At 47.4% G+C, this 20,942-nt stretch overlaps 1 protein-coding gene across 1 annotated transcript in view; it reads right to left on the bottom strand.

Moving 5' to 3' along the window:
• KIFAP3 (kinesin associated protein 3) overlaps positions 1–20,942 on the bottom strand; it is a 101,217-nt gene that overhangs the window by 43,875 nt on the left and 36,400 nt on the right. Inside the window, 2 exon segments of the mRNA XM_055121488.1 lie at positions 1,215–1,323; positions 13,719–13,819. Coding sequence (XP_054977463.1) covers positions 1,215–1,323; positions 13,719–13,819 — 210 coding nt within the window.

Here is a 20,942-nt window from a genome sequence, read left to right as displayed (position 1 = left end):
TATTCCAGAGATGAGAGCAATCTTTCTATGTCTGTCCCTCTCTTTCTGATTCATTTCACTTAACATGATACTTTCCATGTTGTTCCACCTAAATGCCAATTTCATGAATTCATCTTTTTAATAGCTGCATAGTATTCCATTATGTAGATGTACTAGCGTATGACTGAAATTCAAACATGAAAGCTTTGTAACTCTTATCTCATGGTGATTGAATGAATGAATAAATAAATAAAGTAAAAGTACAAATAGAGTATACTCTAAATTTAAAAAAAAATAAAGGATCAGAGCTGAAGTTAAGAACAAAAACAAAACCCTCCTTAAAAATTGGATTTATGGGCTGAAGTGAAAGTACAGCAGGTAGGGCATTTGCCTTGCACTCGGCCAACACAGGTTCGATTCCCAGCAACCCATATGGTCCCCCAGCACCGCCAGGGATGATTCCTGAGTGCAGAGCCAGGAGTAACCCCTGTGCATCGCCGGGTGTGACCCAAAAAGCAAAAAAAAATTGGATTTAGCAAGCTACCCATGACATATCCAATATGCCAAAAACAGTAACAACAAGTCTCACAATGGAGACATTACTGGTGCCCGCTTGAGCAAATCCATGAACAACGGGACAACAGTGCGACAGTGCGACAGTGCAGGGGCCGGAGCAATAGTACAGCAGGGAGGGCATTTGCCTTGCATGTGGCTGATCTGGATTTGATTCCCAGCATCCCATATGGTCCCCCAGCACTGCCAGGAGTTAATTCCTGAGTGCAGAGCCAGGCGTCAGCCCTGAGCATCTCTGGGTCTGACCTAAAAAAAGCAAAAAAAGCAAAAAAAAAAATAAAAATAAATAAAACCCAGATTTACACAGCTACTGTCAACGTCAGTCACTGTCATCCCGTTGCTCATCGATTTGTTCGAGCGGGCACCAGTAATGTCTCTCATTGAGAGACTTATTGTGACTGTATTTGGCATATCCAATACGCCACGGGGAGCTTTCCAGGCTCTGCTGTGCGGGCGCGATACTCTCGGTAGCTTGCCGGGCTCTCTGAGAGGGGCGGAGGAATCGAACCCGGATCGGCCACGTGAAAGGCGAATGCCCAACCGCTGTGCTGTGGCTCCAGCCCTACACAGCTACTATAAGTCACAATTCCTGATTTACTCCCCATCATGCACCCCGGTGTCCCTAGGGTAGAGGGGTCCTCTCTGACGCCCGAGGCACTGACCTTCGCAGATCAGCTGCACGTTTCTTTTGTTCGCCGCAAGGTTGATGCAGAAGGAGATGAGCTCCAGGTCAATCCGTTCGTCCGAACACTCGAAAAGCATCTTCATTAGCTGCCAAACAAGCACAAGGCACACAGTCCTTAACACACAGCCAAACAACCGCGCAGCACCAAAGCCAGAGTGACACGCAAGTCATACAAAAGTCATACAAGGTCTTAGGGTGCAGTTTTTTTTTTTTTTTTTTTGCTTTTTGGGTCACACCCAGCGATGCTCAGGGGTTACTCCTGACTTTGCACTCAGGAATTACTCCTGGCGGTGCTCAGGGGACCGTATGGGATGCCAGGGATCGAACCTGGGTCGGCCGCGTGCAAGGCAAACGCCCTACCCGCTGTGCTATCGCTCCGGCCCCTTAGGGTGCAGTTTGTTTTTTTTTTTCTTTTTGGGTCCCACCCAGCGATGCTCAGGGCTGACTCCTGGCTCTGCACTCAGGAATCACCCCTGTCGGTGCTCAGGGGACCCTATGGGATGCTGGGAATCGAACCCGGGTCGGCCGCGTGCAAGGCAAACGCCCTCCCCGCTGTGCTACCACTCCAGCCCCTCTTAGGGTGCAGTTGGAAGTCACGCACTGTCAGCCTACAGAGTGGCAGGCTCTCGTGCTGAGGGGAGAAGCGACTATTCAAGGCTACCAGCTGCGAGTGAAATGGAACAGGAGGAGGGGGACAGATGTGGAATGACTGCATTCATTTGTGGGATATAAAACACACAGGGGCTGGAGCGGCAGCACAGTGGGGAGGGCGTTTGCCTTGCACGTGGCCGACCCAGGTTTGATTCCCAGCATCCCATAGGGTCCCCCGAGCACCGCCAGGAGGGATTCCTGAGTGCAGAGCCAGGAGTCAGCCCTGAGCATCGCCGGGTGTGACCCAAAAAGGAAAAAGAAAAGTAGGTAAAGGGATATTCCTGATAATCTTTCAGTATCAATATTGCAAACCATAATGCCCAAAAGAGGAGGGAGGGGGGAGAGGGAGAGAGAGAGGAAGAAGGGCGCCTGACATAGAGGCAGGCAGGGGGTGGGGGTGGGGGTGATGGGAGGGAACCTGGGGACACTGGTGCTGGGAGATGTGCCCTGGTGTTGGAACACTGTGTGACTGAAACCGAATCATGAATAGCTTTGTAAGGGTCTACCTCACAGCAAGTCAATAAAAAAAGTAAAAAAAAAAAAAAGAAAGAAAGAAAGAAAGAAAAGAAAAGAATGAACATTAAGAACAGGCAGGGACCGGAGCCATAGCACAGCAGGTAGGGTGTTGGCCTTGCACGTGGCCAACCTGGCATCCCCGGTTCGATCCCCGGCATCCCATAGGGTCCCCCGAGCACCGCCAGGAGGAATTCCTGAGTGCATGAGCCAGGAGGAACCCCTGTGCATCGCCGGGTGCGACCCAAAAAGCAAAAACAAAACAAAACAAAAGAACAGGCATTAAAAAAAAGCAAATAAATAAATAAACAAATAAAATAAAGAACTACCAGCTACCCCACATTCAAGATAAACTTCCAAGGGCAGAGAGAACAGGAGAGAGATTTCAAGAGACCCTTGCGTGAGGAAGCAGCATCTCTTCTGAAGGACTACGAGGGCCCGAGTGAGGGGAAACTGTGTCGAGAGGTGTAGGAGGGAAGAGGGACACTGCTTCACGGAAGGATGAGACGGGGCCACCCCAGGCTTGGGTCGGGACGAGATCTGCATTTCTGGAAGATCTGGGCAGGGAAGCGGAACCATGGACGTCGGGGAAAGAAGACTTTGGGGAAAGTGATCTAGGACGAGAGAAAAAAATCCAGCAGAAATTCTGAATGTCTGGGAAGGCGGGGGTGGGGTGGGGGGTGGGGGGGGGAGGGGAGGAGTAGGAAGGATGGGCTGAAAACGTATCTGAGGAAGAGAGTGGACTTGGATAACTGGTCAGATAATGTGATCAAGGCAGCAGAGGCAGAACTGGCTCCCCCTGTAGACACGGAGAGTGGCACCAGCATTAAAAAAAAAGGTTAGGGGCTGGAGCAATAGCACAGCGGGTAGGGCGTTTGCTTTGCACGTGGCAGACCCGGGTTCGATTCCCAGCATCCCATATGGTCCCCTGAGCACCGCCAGGAGTAATTCCTGAGTGAAAAGCCAGGAGAAACCCCTGTGCATTGCCGGGTGTGACCCAAAAACCAAAAAAAAAAAAAGTGTATATGTTTGTGTGTGTGTGTGTGTATGTGTGTGTGTGTGTGTTTGGGGGCTTTGGGGGGAAGCCATAAGCTGTGTAGTAAAAGAGAGCTATTTGGGGTTTAAACATGCAGAATTTCAGCTACCTGGATGAAGTCTGGGATCGATAATCACCCAAAGCTATGGTTGTAGGCCTGAGTTTACGAGAAATTATGTAATTTTAGAGACTGTCACAAGATTAATGACCGAAGCTGCAGATAGATCCAGTATTTGGACATGCCTTCAAAGTGAGAAAAAAAAACAAAACACAAAAACCTCCAGGGCTACGAGAGGAGAAAAGGCATCTAAGAAATAGGACTGGGGGCGCTGGAGCGATAGCAGAGCGGGGAGGGCGTTCACCTTGCACGTGGCCGACCCAGGTTCGATCCCCGGCATCCCATAGGGTCCCCCAAGCACTGCCAGGAGTAATTCCTGAGTGCAGAGCCAGGAGGAACCCCTGAGCATTGCTGGGTGTGACCCAAAAAGAAAAAAAAAAGAAATAGGACTGAGAAAAGGAGGAAGGGAAAGGCAGGCAAAATTCAGCAGCGACCTAGATTTGATCTGGAGATTAAATTGATTGCTCTGTTAAAGAAGAAATAGTATGCTGTAACTCTGAGAAGCCCGTCTAATATTGGCAAATTACCAATTAACTTATTAGGAAGACTTTAGAAAGTCAGATTGCCAACCAGCTATGGAAATTAACCTTAACATTTAAAACCTAAAATTTTCTTCTAATTTTTCTTCCTGAGGACTGGAGCAATGGCACAGCGGGTAGGGCGTTTGCCTTGCACGCCACTGATGGGTTCGATTTCTCCGTCCCTCTCGGAGAGCCTGGCAAGCTACTGAGAATATCCTATCTACACAGGCAAGCTCCCCAAGGCATATTCGATATGCTAAAAACAGTCACAACAAGTCTCACAATGGAGACGTTACTAGTGCCCGCTCGAGCAAGTCCAAGAACAACGGGAAGACAGTGCTACAGTGCTACAGGTTAAAATATGAAGCCTTTTTAGTTCAAAATGCTTCTGGAAACAAGTGCAATGTCATAAACACACAAAAAGAATTGCAACTTGACTAGTTAATCACATTTTGCTAAATCTTAAGTTTCATATTGCCTGTTAATTCCAGATAGCTTCTAAACTTAAAAAACTGATATATGGTAAATGCACAGAAATCAAAGAATAAGGGACAAAGAATAAGGTTAAAATTCAAAAAAAAAAGAATTGCCCTCAACTATGGAGGCATGATTGTGACAAAATTAAATTGTATATACAATTTGATAGATGCTTAAATTGATTAGACACTGGAGTGGGTGAACGGTAAGGGTTGTAGCTTGCTTGTTTCTCAAGAGTAAGTCTTTGGTGGCAAAAACTCCTGATCTCGAACAACTTAGGCAAATAATCATAGCTAATAATGTTCTTGAGTAAAAAAGTTCAACGACAGGATAAGATAAATTGAATTCACTGAGGGGCCGGAGCAATAGCACAGTGGGGAGGGCATTTGCTTTGCACGTGGCCAACCCGGGTTCGATTCCCAGCATCCCATAGGGTCCCCTGAGCACCACCAGGAGTGATTCCTGCGTGCAGAGCCAGGAGGAACCCCTGTGCATCGCCAAAAAAAAAAAAATGAATTACAAACTAACAGAACTGAAGGTGGCATCTTTCATCTCTAATTTAAAGTCAAAAAATATTTCTACTTTTTCGCTCGTAGTTTTTGATTTGGGGTCACACTTCGTGCCGCGTGGTGGACGTCCAAACCAGAGCTTGGAGACCAAACCTTGGCATCCCACAGGAGTTCAATGCCCTGGACTCTCCCTCCAGCCCACTATTAAAAATTTTTTCATGGGCTGGAGCGATAGCACAGCGGGTAGGGCGTTTGCCTTGCACATGGCCAACCCGGGTTCAATTTCCAGCATCCCATAGAGTCCCCTGAGCACCGCCAGGAGTAATTCCTGAGTGCAGAGCCAGGAGTAACCCCTGTGCATCGCCGGGTGTGACCCAAAAAGCAAAAAAAAAAAAAAAAAAAAAAAAAATTCAAACTCTGAAACTAAAAAAATTTCAGTTAATTTAAGTTAATTTAATTTGGTCTTTGGGCCACACTGGGTGGTATCCAGGGCTTAGTCCTGGCTCTGTGCTCAGGGGTCATGCCTGGTGATGCTCAGGGACCACATGGGATGCTGGGGTTTGGTTGCATACAAGACCCACAGCCTGCCTGATGTATTATTGTCTCAGTCCCCCTGACAAACTTTTAAATATCACTGTATCACCGTGTCACTGTCATCCCGTTGCTCATCGATTTGCTCGAGTGGGCACCAGTCATGTCTCCACGGTGAGACTTGTTGTGACTGTTTTTGGCATCTTGAATATGCCACGGGGAGCTTGCCAGGCTCTGTTGTGCGGGTGGGATACTCTCGATAGCTTGCTGGGCTCTCCAAGAGGGGAGGAGGAATTGAACCCGGGTTGGCCACATGCATATTGGAGATGCTAAAAACAGTAACAATAAGTCTCTCAATGAGAGACGTGACTGGTGCCCGCTCGAACAAATCGATGAGCAACGGGATGACAGTGACAGTGACAGTGACTTGAAATTAACCTGTGTGGCATAAAAACTGTAAAAGACTGAAAATATATTATAGGTGAATTGTCTCAAAGCCTCTGAGAGCTTTTCTGTAACTGGTCTCTATGCTAATTAATCAGGGGCTATATTTTGAAAAGAACTAATGCACAGTTTGTAATCTCCAACCTGCACACCGCACCTTCAAGAGAAACTCAGACTCAACGTGAATGAAAGGCAGCACGGTCTAGAATTATTTTGCTCTCACAAGCCGGAGCAAATGCTTCCATTTTCCTGAGAGCCGTCACTCCGACCTTAAAATCAGCGTTTCCCGAAAAATCCACCCCCCCCCCTCTCCACATCATGTCTTTCAATTTGATTGCAACCCGGGGCACTTTTCAAAGTGAGCAGTAATTGCTGACAGCTCGGAAATATTAAAACGCGATTTGTTCTGTTTTTGAACGACGTCCGTTGTCATCTTTTCCTAATTTCACAGGAAGGTACTAAAAAAAAAAAAAAACACCAAAAAAACCAACCCCAGGGTTTCAGCCCTCGGAACAGGCAAGAGCGTTCAATCAGAAGAGTTGGGTCCCACGCTGAGTATCAGATACCAGAGGCCCAGGGCTGAAATCACCGCGTCTAGACACACTGGCACCTGCCTTCACTTCCCAGTGACCAGAGAACCCACCCCCACTGGCCCCCACCTTCATACACCCCCTGTGCCCCCGGCACCCCCCCCCCGCCCCTTCCCAAACATCTTTGAATGATTATGCAGAGCTGTGCGGGCTGCAGGAATCTCTCCTGGCTACTCCCTGACCACTGTTTGAAGTGACGCTCTGGTTTCTAAACTTCAACAGGTCCGTGGCAGAAAGGGGCCAGAGGCAGCTATCAGGAAGGACGTTTACCAGCGTCCGGCTCGCCGAAGCGTGCAGATCAAAGAGAGGCCAGTCGGGACACAACTGCGGCGGCGGCCGAGGAGAAGGCAGTGCCAGAGAGATTCTTGAGCACTGCTCTTGGGGTAAAATATTAAATGACGCCATGACATCACTGGGCAAACATGCACTTTGATTGGCCATCCCCACGCCAGTAAAGGCTTTTATAAGCATCTGGATGGGATTTGCACCTATTTAAACAAAACATGCATCTTACAGGGCGAAATAACAATGAACTGTTAATGTGTACTCTTAACTATTATTAGAAAGCAATCATTAACTCCTGGTTTTCCTGCCGCATACACCCACAGAGACCATTAAACTCAGATCTAACGAAAGACTTTGTGGAGCTCCAGAATTTTGCAGAACAATGACATAACGGGGGGGGGGGGGAACTGAGCAATGGCTAATTAGAGGTAGCAGAGTATAACAGAAACAAAGCCGGAGAATATTGGGAGATATTACGAGTCACATGTTAGTGGATGAACACACAATGGCCCACTCTGAATGTTGCATAATTAGGGATTTATCTTAAAAAAACAACATATAAGGCACTATTTAGATTGGACCATAAGCAGACCCAAAATAATAGATTTGACATTTTACTAATGATTCCCATACTTTTGTACGCTACTTTAAAAAAAAAATTTTTATTAGTGAATCACCATGAGGTACAGTTACAAACTTATGAAGTTTCATGCTTGTATTTGGTTTACATCCCTCCACCAGTGCCCATTCTCCTCCACCAATGTTCCCAGTATCCCTCCCACCACCCCCACCCCAATGTACACTACTTTTTGTACACTGCTTTATAGTTTATATAGTTTCTTTATTCGCATGTCTAAAAAAAAATTATCATACTCTCCATTTTTTGACCACTGAAATGAATATAACTATTGAACTATTGCTCTTATACTTTAAAATCATTTTAGACCCCTCATTTAAAATATTTTTTTGCAGAATTTAATATTTTTTTAACAAAAAAGTAATATGTGTATTTTTTTTTCTTTTGCTTTTTTGGTCACACCCAGCAATGCACAGGGGTTACTCCTGGCTCTGCATGCAGGAATTACTCCTGGCAGTGCTTGGGGGATCATATGGGATGCCGGGGATCGAACCCTGGTCGACCACGTGCAAGATGAAGGCCCTACCCACTGTACTATTGCTCCGGCCCCAATGTGTGTATTTTCAAAGTGAACAAAACTCCAATTATTCTAAACCTTAGAGAGAGCTTTACTAATAAGTAGGCTAAATTGGCTGCTGTCACAATTCAATTTTAATCTTTACTGGCATCAGACGATTTAGATGACCCTAAGAAGTGTAAGCAAAATAGGAATTTTACTTCTTTAAAATTAGGACTGGAGCAATAGTATAGCGGGGAGGGCGTTTGCCTTGTACTCGGCTGACCAGGGTTTGATTCCTCCGTCCCTCTCGGAGAGCCCGGCAAGCTACCGAGAGTATCCCACCTGCACGGCAGAGCCTGGCAAGCTCCCCGTGGCGTATTCGAGATGCCAAACACAGTAACAAGTCTCACAATGGAGACGTTACTGGTGCCCACTCGAGCAAAATCGATGAACAGCGGGATGACAGTGCGACAGTGCTACTGGAATCATAAATACTAGTCAGAGTAGCCCATCCTGGCGGGATTTGGGGGCCATCTGGGGTGCTGGGGAGCAAACCCAGGTTGCTATGTGCAAGACAAGCGCCCAACTCACTGTCCTGTCTCTCTAGCCCCTGAAACGAAAACTTTATAAAGTTTGGAAGCATCCATTGAATCTGGGAATTTTTCCCCCTGCTACTATTTCAATGAAATTGGAATTGGGTAGCAAACAGTAGTGTCCCCTTCCTTAGATTCGTCCAAACTGAATCATATCAAGTACAAAGCTGAACAAGACTTAAGAAACGAAGGCATTCTAGAATGTTCTGTTTCTTTCTTTTTTTTTTTTTTCCTTTTGGGTCACACCTGGAAATGCACAGGGGTTCCTCCTGGTTCTGCACTCAGGAATCACCCCTGGCAGTGCTCAGAGGACCATATGGGATGCTGGGAATCGAACCCGGGTCGGCCGTGTGCAAGGCAAGCGCCCTCCCTGCTGTGCTATTGCTCCAGCCCCGTTCTTTGTTTCTTGAAATAAGACCTTGGATGAAAAAAATGCCCCAGGGAGCTAAGGATATAATTTGGTACCATAGCCTCATAATTGCTCTAGGGTCAAACTTTTAGAAAGAAAAAATAATAATAACCTAAACAAAAATGCCCTCGATTCCGGGATGGATCCTAGCATACTGTGTTTATAAAATACACACCAGAAAATCCGTGACACTCCATTTGCAGGAGATCTGATGTTGCCAAGCTATCTGGCAAGAGAGCCCAGATAACTCCGTTACCTCAAAAAAGGTTCTTGGTTCTAATTTTTTAAGATTTTGTATTTCATGTTCAAATTTTACATCCCCCTGCCCCCCCCCACCACCACCACCAAGGTGGAGGGTTAACTACAAAATTCAAAATTCAGCAAAATAAGTTGCGTGTCTCTTTTCAGTTGAGCTTCTTCATCCTGGGACTTTCTCTAAAATCGAGTCCGGATGAAAACCGCCCGTGTGGGGCGAGAAAACCGTTTCTTCTTCCTTGGCCACGTTCCAATTCATATCCTGTAGTCAGTGGCGTCCTGATACTAAGTGGGATTGACAAAGGAACACCCTTGGAAACGCATCTGGAAAAAGGCGCCAGTAAATCACCTGTAATCTCCCTTTGACGCGGCAACTCTCTTATTGAAAACTTGCTCGACACAGAGTTGGATTCCACTTCACTCGGCGACAGTCTGACAGGCGTTATCTCCGCAAACAGTCTTGTCTTATTACGTCCAGAATGCACAGGCTGTACGTTCTCTGAGGAACGGCCCTTCCCTCTGAGCCAGCTTAACGAGTTTATCCCAATACAAAGAGCCCAAGGAAACGATCCCTGAGAACAGGTCAGAGCTTTGGAATTGCATGTGGAGAGCCTGTTAAAATTCCCTAAGAGTGAATTTAATTTTGAGGCTCAAAGGCTTCTTAAAGGACGGGCAATAAGAATGAACAGAAAGTATGGTCTGTTGTTGACCACGGATTATTTTCAAGTGATATACACTGAACGGGGTGGAGCAATAGCACAGCGGGTAGGGCATTGGCCTTGCACGTGGCCGACCCGGGTTCGATTCCTCCACCCCTCTCAGAGAGCCCGGCAAGCTACCGAGAGGATCCCGCCCGCACGGCAGAGCCTGGCAAGCTCCCCGTGGCATATTCGATATGCCAAACACAGTCACAACAAGTCTCATCATGGAGATGTTACTGGTGCCCGCTCGAGCAAATCGATGAGCAATGGGATGACAGTAATACAGTGATACACTGAATAATTTACATATCAGGCTAACAAGAGAGGTGGCATGGGGAATGTCTATTAAGTATGATTCACTACTCATATTCTTCTGGTGATTTTGAAAGTGTTTTGGGTACATATTATAATCTTGCAACTGTATTGGCCTTAGAAACCATTTTATAAAGAATAATATTAAAAATCAGCCGCACCAGTGTCTCAATCATCAGATATCTAAATTAGTGGAGCTCAGTCTAATAAAGATTATGCACCCACAGTGACGATATGAGCTTAAATTCCCAAAGAGCAAAGTCATCATCATTTATGTATAAAATATCTACCCTCATAGTCTCTGTAAAAATATCACCAAGCTCCTTCAAGACAAATGAACCTAACATACGAAATTTATTAGGCAACTGACTCATAGCAGAGATCTTTGTTGAGAATAGTGCTATAAAAATAAAAGAATTTTAATGAAGCATTTTCTCGTTGGAGAAAAATGCAAAAGCATTTAAAATAACCATCAACAAAATGAAAGGGCAAATGACACAGAATTAAACACATGGATCTTAGTCAGTAAAAATAAGATTATTGACACAAGAACATGAATGAATGATTTATCACATTATGGATAAAAGAGAAGAAAAAAAAAAGAGATCATTCTCACCTATTTATGAGACCGTAAATAAACTTAAAATGAAAACCTCATTTTGAAGTCAATGTTAATATTCAGTACTGAAAAAAAGATTAAACGTGCAAGTTAATCTAATTCTAAGAAAATCCATCTTCTCAGGAAGTAATCTAACCATAGAGTGTCAAAGCAGGGCTTGGATCTTTTGACTGTGTAATTCTGTTTTTAGGAATCTAAATAATGAAAACAATGAAAGCTGTGAACAAGCATTTAAACACTCTGAAATGTATTCTGCATTAGTCTGATGACTTACATATGCTCAATTTCACGTCTTAAGTGATAAATGAAAAAAAAAAAACCTCCATAAAAATGTAAATGCAGGGCTGGAACGATAGCACAGCAGGTAGGGTGTTTGCCTTGCACGCAGCCGACCCGGGTTCAATTCCCGGCATCCCATATGGTACCCTAGGCACCGCCAGGGGTGATTCCTGAGTGCAGAGCCAGGAATAACCCCTGTGCATTGCCAGGCGTGACCCAAAAAGCAAAAGATAAATAAATAAATAAATAAATAAATAAATAAATAATTGGGGCTGGAGCGATAGCACAGTGGGGAGGGTGTTTGCCTTGCACGCGGCCGACCTGGGTTCAATTCCCAGCATCCTATATAGTCCCCTGAGCAACTGCCAGGAGTAATTCCTCAGTGCAGAGCCAGGAGGAACCCCTGTGCATCGCCAGGTGTGACCCAAAGCAAAAAAAAAAAGTAAATGCATATACTCTGGTATCTCCACGCAAAGGAATATCCTACCACCTATTGAAATTAACGGGAGACACCTCCAGGACAGCTCTCAGGAGGCCTGGGGGTCTATCCCGGTGGTTTCTAGCCAACGGTGCAGTTCTCACCCAGAGATTTTGATGAAGGGCTCCTGGGGGCCGTGGCACAAGGCTCAGCCTGACCACCCCTGGGGAGCTCAGCAGCTCCAGGGCTGCACCCTTCGGTGTCTGGGCCCTCTGCAGCTGCACTCAGCACTGTTTGGGGGAAAAGTGTGGTGCAGGGGAACGAGTCAGGGTGAGCCACATGCAAGGCTTAGCCCCTGTAGACCATCTCCTAAGCCCTGACGATGAACTTCTGAAGAACACCCAATGACAAAAGAGAATACTGATTTTAATTTTTTAAATGTAGGAGTACTGCTATTTGTTCAGCCAGTGATTACGCTGATTAAATTGGGTATGAACTCCATCCACATTACTTTTTTTTTTTTTGCTTTGTGGGTCATACCCAGTGATGCTCAGGGCTGACTCCTGGCTCATGCACTCAAGGATCACTCCTGGCAGTGCTTGGGGGACCACATGGGATCACTGGGCATCGAACCCGGGTCGGCCGTGTGTAAGGCAAAAGTCCTTCCTGCTGTACTATCACTCTAGCCCCACAAGATTACTTTAAAAAAAAATTTATCTGAATATCTGTGAGAGAGACCCTTACAAAGCTGTTCATGATTGGGTTTCAGTCACACAGTGATCCAGCACCCATCCCTCCACCAGGGCACATTTCCCACCACCAAGGTCCCCCATTTCCTACCACCATCCCCCAACCCCCTACTCCCCACCCCCAGCCTCTTTCTATGGGAGACACTTTCCTTCCTGCTCTCTCTCTCCTTCCCTTCTTGTGCATTATGGTTTACAATACAGGTGCTAGGAGGTCACTGTGTTTGTTCAGGGCATTCGGTATTTTTATCGGGACGGTAAGGCTGGAGTCGCTTTTCAGTTGGGTGGCTGCTTTGGGGTGTGGATGTGACTGCTGAGGCTTCTGGAAGGACAGGGAGGTGGGGGGAGGTAGCCCATCCCGACCCGGAGAAAGTCTAGAGATTTCAGTCACAAAACCCGCGTACCCAAATGTTCAGCAGATTATGTCTCGGTGAGGTCCGTTCTGAGACGGTGGAGTCAGGCCGGGGGTATGGTGGCTATTTTGGACTGTGGAAGCAAGTGGTTGCCAGGGGGCTCTGCTTGGATGAATCCAGGCTGACCCACGAGAACACTGATTTGTGACACAAACAAAGCCACGCACAACTCTCTATTCTACTTGCTCCCAATATTACTAAGTTTTGACTTAAAAGAAGGAAGTGTGGGGCCGGAACGATAGCACAGCGGGTAGGGCGTTTGCCTTGCACGCGGCCGACCCGGGTTCGATCCCCGGCATCCCATATGGTCCCCCAAGCACCGCCAGGAGTAATTCCTGAGTGCAAAGCCAGGAGTAACCCCTGAGCATCGCTGGGTGTGACCCAAAAAGCAAAAAAAAAAAAAAATAATAAAAAAAAAAAAAAAAAAAAAAGAAGGAAGTGTGCCGGAGTGCGATCGTATGGTCATGAGCTCGGGGTCCTGGGGCCTCCCATGCGCCCCCTGTTCTCCTATAATTTCCAGTTCTGCGAGAGCAACTTCTGGCCGTACCAGCGCTAGGAAGATGGAAGCAGTAGAGAAAGTGGCATGACACCCACCCCCCCACAACCATGGAGCACTGCGGTGTGAGCACCACTGTGATGCCCAGCATAACACTGGATGGCCCTGGAGCACCACAGTCTGACACATGAGCCCCACCCTCCCCCAGCAAATCCCACAGCAAAGATGATCCGACTTCCAGCTGGTGGGTGTCTACACCCATCACGACAGCTCCGCCAATGTCACCTCTTCACAGAAGGGAAGGGAAGGGCTAGAAACAAGATGAGCCGCCAGACAACAGCTACAACCACAACACGCCGTTGGATGTTTTGAAAAAACAACAACAACAACAACAACAAACAACCAAAAAAAACGGTGTGAGCCGCTTACCTGGGGTATGCAGTCTGTGTACGCGAACATGGACTTGAAGCGGTCGTCCATGCTGATGTGGTAGAGGACACACATGGCGATTTGCTTGTAGTTCTCGTTACCTGCAGACAGAAGTGGCGGACACGGTGACTGGCGACACCGGAAGTTCTGTGCCTACTGAGGCTGTGGAATGAGTGAGCCGGGTCCTGCCAGAACCCTCAGATACACTGCAGGGCCGGACTGAGAGACGCGGCTCCTGATGGGACGAGCTGTGTTGTCACCCATGGAGCTTTCAATGCCGGGCCTGAAACCCACCGTCACTAAATTGGACCAGAAGTGGAACCAAGGGGGGGTGGAGTGGGGAGGGCGTTGGCTGGGCACATGGGCCACCCGGGTTCGATCCCCGGCATCCCATAGGTTCCTCCCGAGCACCTCCAGGAGTGATTCCTGAGCGTAGAGCCAGGAGTCAGCCTTGAGCATCACTGGGGATGACCCCCAAAGCAAGTCCAATCATATTCTAAATTTCAGAATTCCTGGAGTGCGTGACCGCACTTGTGGCCATGCAATTTCTCCTACTCTACCCCACAGATGGACCAAAAGTAGCACAAACATTCATCTGGGGTTTAACAAACATGTTTGTCACTGTCGCTGTCATCCCGTTGCTCATTGATTTGTTAGAGCGGGCACCAGTAACGTCTCTCATTGTGAGACTTATTGTTACTGTTTTTGGCATATCCAATATGCCACGGGGAGTTTGCCAGGCTCTGCTGTGCGGGTGGGATCCTCTCGGTAGCTTGCCGGGCTCTCCGAGAGGGGCGGAGGAATAGAACTCGGGTCAGCCGCGTGAAAGGCGAACGCCCTACCGCTGTGCTATCGCTCCAGCCCATACATGTTTGTAAAATAAATAAATAAATAAATAAATAAATAAATAAATAAATAAATAAATAAATAAATAACATACATGTCTGTGTAATCTCTCATACAAGGGCTTCGTGGCTCCGGGCTGAAATATAGCAATCTTCACCTGCTTTCCTCTTAGGGGGTTGGGAAGGTGTGTGGTGGAGGGACTGGCGTGTGAATATTAAATGTAATGAATTATTGTGAACAACTTTATGAAAATAAAATTAGGGGCTGGAGTGACAGCACAGGGGGTAGGGCGTTTGCCTTGCACGCGGCCGACCCGGGTTCGAATCCCAGCGTCCCATAGGGTCCCCTGAGCACCGCCAGAGGTAATTCCTGAGTGCAGAGACAGGAGTCAGCCCTGAGCATCGCTGGGTGTGACCCAAAAGATAAAAATAAATAAATAAACTAAATTAAATGAAAGGGGAAAAAAAAGAAGGTAGATTTCCAGGAGGGACACTGATTTCTTCCCTGAGCCCTGGGCAGCCTCTGGACCCCTTATCCCAAGAGTGGGAGTCTCACGTTACCCACTCTATGTTCACACAGCACATGAAATCCCTTTTACTGGGGCTGGAGCAATAGCACAGTGGGGAGGGCGTTTGCCTCGCACGCGGCCGACCCGGGTTCGATTCCCAGCATCCCATAGGGTCCCCTGAGCACCTCCAGGAGTAATTCTTGAGTGCAAAGCCAGGAGGTAACCCCTGTGCAATGCCGGGTGTGACCCAAAAAGCAAAAGAAAAAAAAAAAAGAAAACCCTTTTCCTTCACTTTCCATACTAAGTGCTCTCCTGTGTGGAGGGGCGGAGGTAAATGAAACACAGCGAGTACTAAGCCAGAGGGTGTTTTTTTTTTCTTTTCCCCCTTGAGAAAACGTGGAAGTTGGTGAGGACAGATGTAAGAGAGAATGCCACAGGCCTGTAAGCAGAGACCTATTTCATCCACGCTGCCGAGAAGTCTTTGAGATGGCTCTCTGGGTGAAGGGAGATTCCCTGGAATCTCATTTCTAAATATCTACAAAATTGATTTTCTTCCCTTTTCTGTTATTTCTTTGGGAAATGAAAAAAGATGTAGGGGCTGGCGCAATAGCACAGCGGGGAGGGCATTTGCCTTGCACGCGGCCAACCCAGGTTCGATTCCCAGGATCCCATAGGGTCCCCTGAGCACCGCCAGGAGTGATTCCTGAGTGCAGAGCCAGGAGGAACCCCTGTGCAGTGCTGGGTGTGACCCCCCCCCAAAAAAAAAGATGTAAACTGACACTTGCCTATTTTTTTTATTCAGCATGTAAACATTTGCAGTGAGGTCTTGTTACTCCCCATGTTACCTTGAGGGACCTAATTCCTATTTGATTGTTACAAATCACATTTCGTTTGCCTTTATTTTTTTTGCTTTTAGGGTCACACCAGGCAATATGCATAGGGCTGACTCCTGGCTCTGCACTCAGGAATCACTCCTGGTGGTGCTTGGGGGACCCTATGGGATGCTGGGAATCGAACCTGGGTAAGCCATGTATAAGACAAACGCCCTACCCATTGTGCTACTGGTCCAGCCCCTTGTTTTGCCTTTAAATGACTGCTGGACGTGAATGAAGATTTGCCTTTGGAAGTTACAGGTATATCACTGCATCATAAGTGACTATAAATGACTTCAGAAAACGCATCCTATAACTATGGCATCTGACAGTTATTAAAAAAAAACAAACAGTGGGGCTGGAAAGATAGTCCAGGGGGTAAGGCATTTGCCTTGCACACGGCTGACCTGGGTTCGATCCCCGGCATCCCATAGGGTCCCCCAAGCCCCACCAGGAGTGATTCCTGAGTGCAGAGCCAGGAGTCAAAAAGCCAAAAACAAACAAACAAATAAATCAGAAAGTATTTCAGGGCACGGTGGATGCCGGAGTGAGCCAAGTTTATCTTTTGTACACAGCTGTGTGTGGAAAAAAGCAGCAGCTTCCCGGCGGCCAACATTTCTGATTATTACTTACGACTAACCCACAGATCGCATGGCAATAAACAGTCATTAAGAGAGATTAAAAGGGGCTGAGTAAAATGAAGAGTTTACTCTCTCGCCTGAAAGCGATTAGTTCTGCTTATTCATTGGGGAAAAAAAAGGAGATGAGCGCTTACAAAAGAATTCTCCATGGGGGGGGGGGAACCATAATCGTGTATGTCCTAATTTAATTGAGGACTGGGCGGGCGGTGGGGGTGTGCTGTCCCCCTAAGAATCCAGGACTAAGAACCATAAACTCCACCTAAGCAGTTCCGAAGCCCCCCATGTCCTACGGATGGCAGGCACGTCAAGAGCACCCCTTTAAGAGCCACAGGCACCAATTACTCCCGAAGGGGACCCCCCTCTCAGAGCTGGCTGCTGGCAGAGCACCAAAGGTCCTACAACTTTGAGCCGTGCAGTGCAGAGAGGGAGTTTGCTGAAGACTCGGGCACCAGAGGGGGATTAGTCAGGGCTGTCCGAGTAACGAGGCCGGGGGGGGGGGGGGGAGGGGGGGCGGGGCAGGGTGAGAGCGGCTGGTCATTATGATTCCTCTGGCGTTGATAGTCATAAACATGAATCATGATGGACTCGCTGGCTCTTAAGTGCCGGGGTCACGGTTTTTCGATAGGACTTCCACAGGAATTCGCCGTTCATTAACTGCATCTTGAAAGTGTTGCTGAATTATCTTAGCAGCTTTCCCCCAAATTGCTCATTCCCAGCTGAGGGCAGTTAATGCTTTAACAAACTAGCCATTAGCTCCAGTAACTGATTTTGTGGGAATTATGGCACTTATAAAATACATTCGAGGAGGCTCCCCCCCACCCCACCCCTACACACTTTTTTTTTTTTAAAGAAACTCACAGCTGTAGTTCAGCTGGAACTGCTAAAGGGGCTGCCTCACCACTGATTTTCTGCCAATTAGACGGCGAACACAAACTAATGGGTTTTGGATTTGAAAATACCTTCGGCGTTTTCATCTTTGAAGCGATTAGTTGGAAAACACACACACACACACACACACACACACACACACACTTGGAGTTAGTAATTTTGTCAGACACGCGGGATGTTTCTCATTCACGATTCAGCCAGACAGGGTTCAGAGCGAGCCAGTTTCCACCTGTACCCGCCCTTGCCCGCATCGCGTCACTAACCGGGGTCCCCTACCGAACAGCCAAGATGTCCCCAAATCACAAAGCACTGAGGTTTACTCTGAGTTGACTAGAACCAAAGCTCCCAAGCGAAAACGGTAGCACAGATGCATTTGTTAAGACGCAACTGTGGGGGCTGGAGAGATAGCACAGCGGGTAGGGTGTTTGCCTTGCACGTGGCCGACCCGGGTTTGATTCCCAGCATCCCATATGGTCCCCTGAGCACCGCTAGGAGTAATTCCTGAGTGCAGAGCCAGGAGTGACCCCTGTGCATAGCCGGGTGTGACCCAAGAAGCAAAAAATAAATAAAGCTCTTAAATTCTAAAAAAAAAAAAAAGACGCAACCATGGCTGAACATATGTGGTGACGAGAGATGCACTGAACCGGGACGAGATGCGCACTGGGCATCTCTGGACAACGATTCGGCATAACTTGGGGGCAACTGATGCCGAGCACGTATTTCAGATTGACACCTGCTAGGCTGCACTGAAGGCTCTGGCTACGGTCTTTATTAATGATCTTGCTCTCTCTTTGGTCTGCTCAAATCGAGTGAAAAATCTGTTTCCTTGGGAGCCATTCTCTCTAGGTTGTGCTCAGGCCTTACCCTTGGGTCACTGGGATCACTCCTGGTGGGGCCCGGGGGTCACTGTATGGATCCCGGGATGAAGTTGGGTCAGCCCTGTGCAAGCACCTTACTCACTATGCAATCTGTCTGGCCCCAAAAGCCAAATCTTTTCCCTCCCTCCCTTCCTTCCCTCCCTCCCTTCCTTCCCTCCCTTCCTCCCTTTCCTCCTTCCCTCCCTTCCTTCCTTCCTTCCTTTCCTCCTTCCCTCCCTTCCTCCCTCCCTCCCTTCCTTCCCTCCCTTCCTCCCTTCCTTCCTTTCCTCCTTCCCTCCCTTCCTCCCTTCCTTCCTTTCCTTCTTCCCTCCCTTCCTCCCTCCCTCCCTTCCTTTCTCCCTTCCTCCCTTCCTTCCTTTCCTTCTTCCCTCCCTTCCTCCCTCCCTCCCTTCCTTCCTCCCTTCCTCCCTTCCTTCCTTCCTTCCTTTCTCCCCTCCCTCCTTTCTTCCTTCCCTCCCTCCCTCCCTCCCTCCTTCCTTCCTTCCTTCCTTTTCTCTCTCCCTCCTTCCCTCCCTCTCTTCCTCCTCTCCTTTCCTTCCTTCCTTCCTTCTTTCCTTCCTTCCTTTCTTCCTTCCTTCCTTTTCTCTCTCCCTCCTTCCCTCCCTCTCTCCCTCCTTCCCTCCCTCTCTTCCTCCCCTCCCTCCCTCCCTCCCTCCCTCCCTCCCTCCCTTCCTTCCTTCCTTCCTTCCTTCCTTCCTTCCTTCCTTCCTTCCTTCCTTCCTTCCTTCCTGCGCTCAGGAATCACTCCTGGCGGCGCTCAGAGGACCCTATGGGATGCCGGGGATCGAACCGAGGTCGGCCGCGTGCCAGGCAAATGCCCTCCCCGCTGTGCTATGGCTAAGCCCCCTGAAAGCCAAAATGTTTTAAACCATGAATGGAAGGGGGAGAAAAAGTCAGAACTCGTCGGCCATAATGATCAGTAAGAAAACAAGCATAAAAGTCATTTAGTGAGACGACAGTTCCTGGGTAAGTGATTTGACGTCCATTTGCCCAGAAGAGGTTGAGAGGAGAGATCCACCATTCACAAATAACAATCCCAGATGACAGTCACTGGAAGAAGAGGCCACTAATCACTCTGCAATGCAAAACACTGGGTGCATGTCCCTACCTTTTTTTTTTTTAACACGTGCTATCTGGACATTTTGCTATGTAGCTGGTTTTCTAATATCTTCAGCATGTTTTCAATGATTTTTATTACCTTGTTTGCCGTGCTCTTTTATTACATCCAGAGCATACTGCAACAACTCCTTTATAAGACCTATGAAGCATGCATACTTGTGGCAGTGATAAACACCAAGAGAAAGACCCTTGCAATTACCGCCTTCCAGACTGAAGGGTCCACGCCATCACCTCAAATCACGTCAGGCCTGAGCCTCACTGAGGAGAAACGGAGACACCCCGGGCCCTATTCACACAGCGAGTATTAGAACCAGCTGGTGATAGAAGCGTCTGAGGAAAAAAGGGCTTCTTGATTTAATTGGGAAAACAGGGAGGGAGCATAAATTTTACTACCGTTAATGACTCCGGGCAATCTTGATACGACTTTACCTCAGTCATACGCTTCCCGTTAAAAGAGTTTCCACATCTGACCCCCACGGTTCGCTCACTGGATCAGGTAATAAAATGTAGGTTTATTTATAGGATAAATGAAGCCTGTTAAAAATTGAGAAATGGAGCGATTGTCTACCAGGAGCTGAGTTCTGTCACAGATGGGTTAAATTCCATAACAGTTTTGTAATAAACAGGCCAAATGAAGTGTTGTTTTTTAAAGAAAAATAGTATATATATGTGTGTGTATATATATATATATATATATATATATATATATATTTAAGAAATATACTTCCAGTTCTTTAAACAGGGGGGGAAGGGGGAAACACCCATAACCCAAAAACATTCATCATGGAAAGGCGAAGGAGTTTTAAAAAGTGGAAATACCTCCTAATTGGAAACCATATCGCTCCAGCTGTTTCCAAAGCGCTTTTCCATAAATAACTCAGAACAGGTAAAGAGAGCAAAAATATGCTGCCCTCTTTCTCCAAGAAAGACAGACTTTATTTCTTCACTTTAGCACGCTTTTGAGAGATGAACGTTCAGGTTGCATTCAAGTGCAATGAAAAAAGTAGACTGAATATTATGGGGGAAATTGCAGAGGTATTTGGAACCTCAAGCTTGCAGCTCTCTTTGAAGGGCAGATGGCAGAAGTGGTCAAAAGAAACAGCCCTTAATTTTTTCATGCATCAAAGTTTCGGGTCCAACAATATTTGCTCTGCAAATCGCCCCCAACGAGGGAAATCAAACTTGTCTCAGCCGGAAGAAATCAAACATTTATCACTTGACTCTTGACCCGGTCTGCCTCCCAACACACTGATAAAATCTTTCTGCGGCCTTGAAAAATATCCTGAAACCCAGATTACTTAATATAATCCCCATCAAGATGAATCAGGTGCCGGGGCTGGAGCAATAGCACAGCGGGGAGGGTGTTTTGCCTTGCACGTGGCCGACCCGGGTTCGATTCCCAGCATCCCATAGGGTCCCCCGAGCACCGCCGGGAGTGATTCCTGAGTGCATGAGCCAGGAGTAACCCCTGT

This window comes from Sorex araneus, chromosome X, assembly GCF_027595985.1.
Source record: "Sorex araneus isolate mSorAra2 chromosome X, mSorAra2.pri, whole genome shotgun sequence".
Lineage (NCBI taxonomy): Eukaryota > Metazoa > Chordata > Mammalia > Eulipotyphla > Soricidae > Sorex > Sorex araneus.
This window is presented reverse-complemented; position numbering and strand designations above follow the sequence as displayed.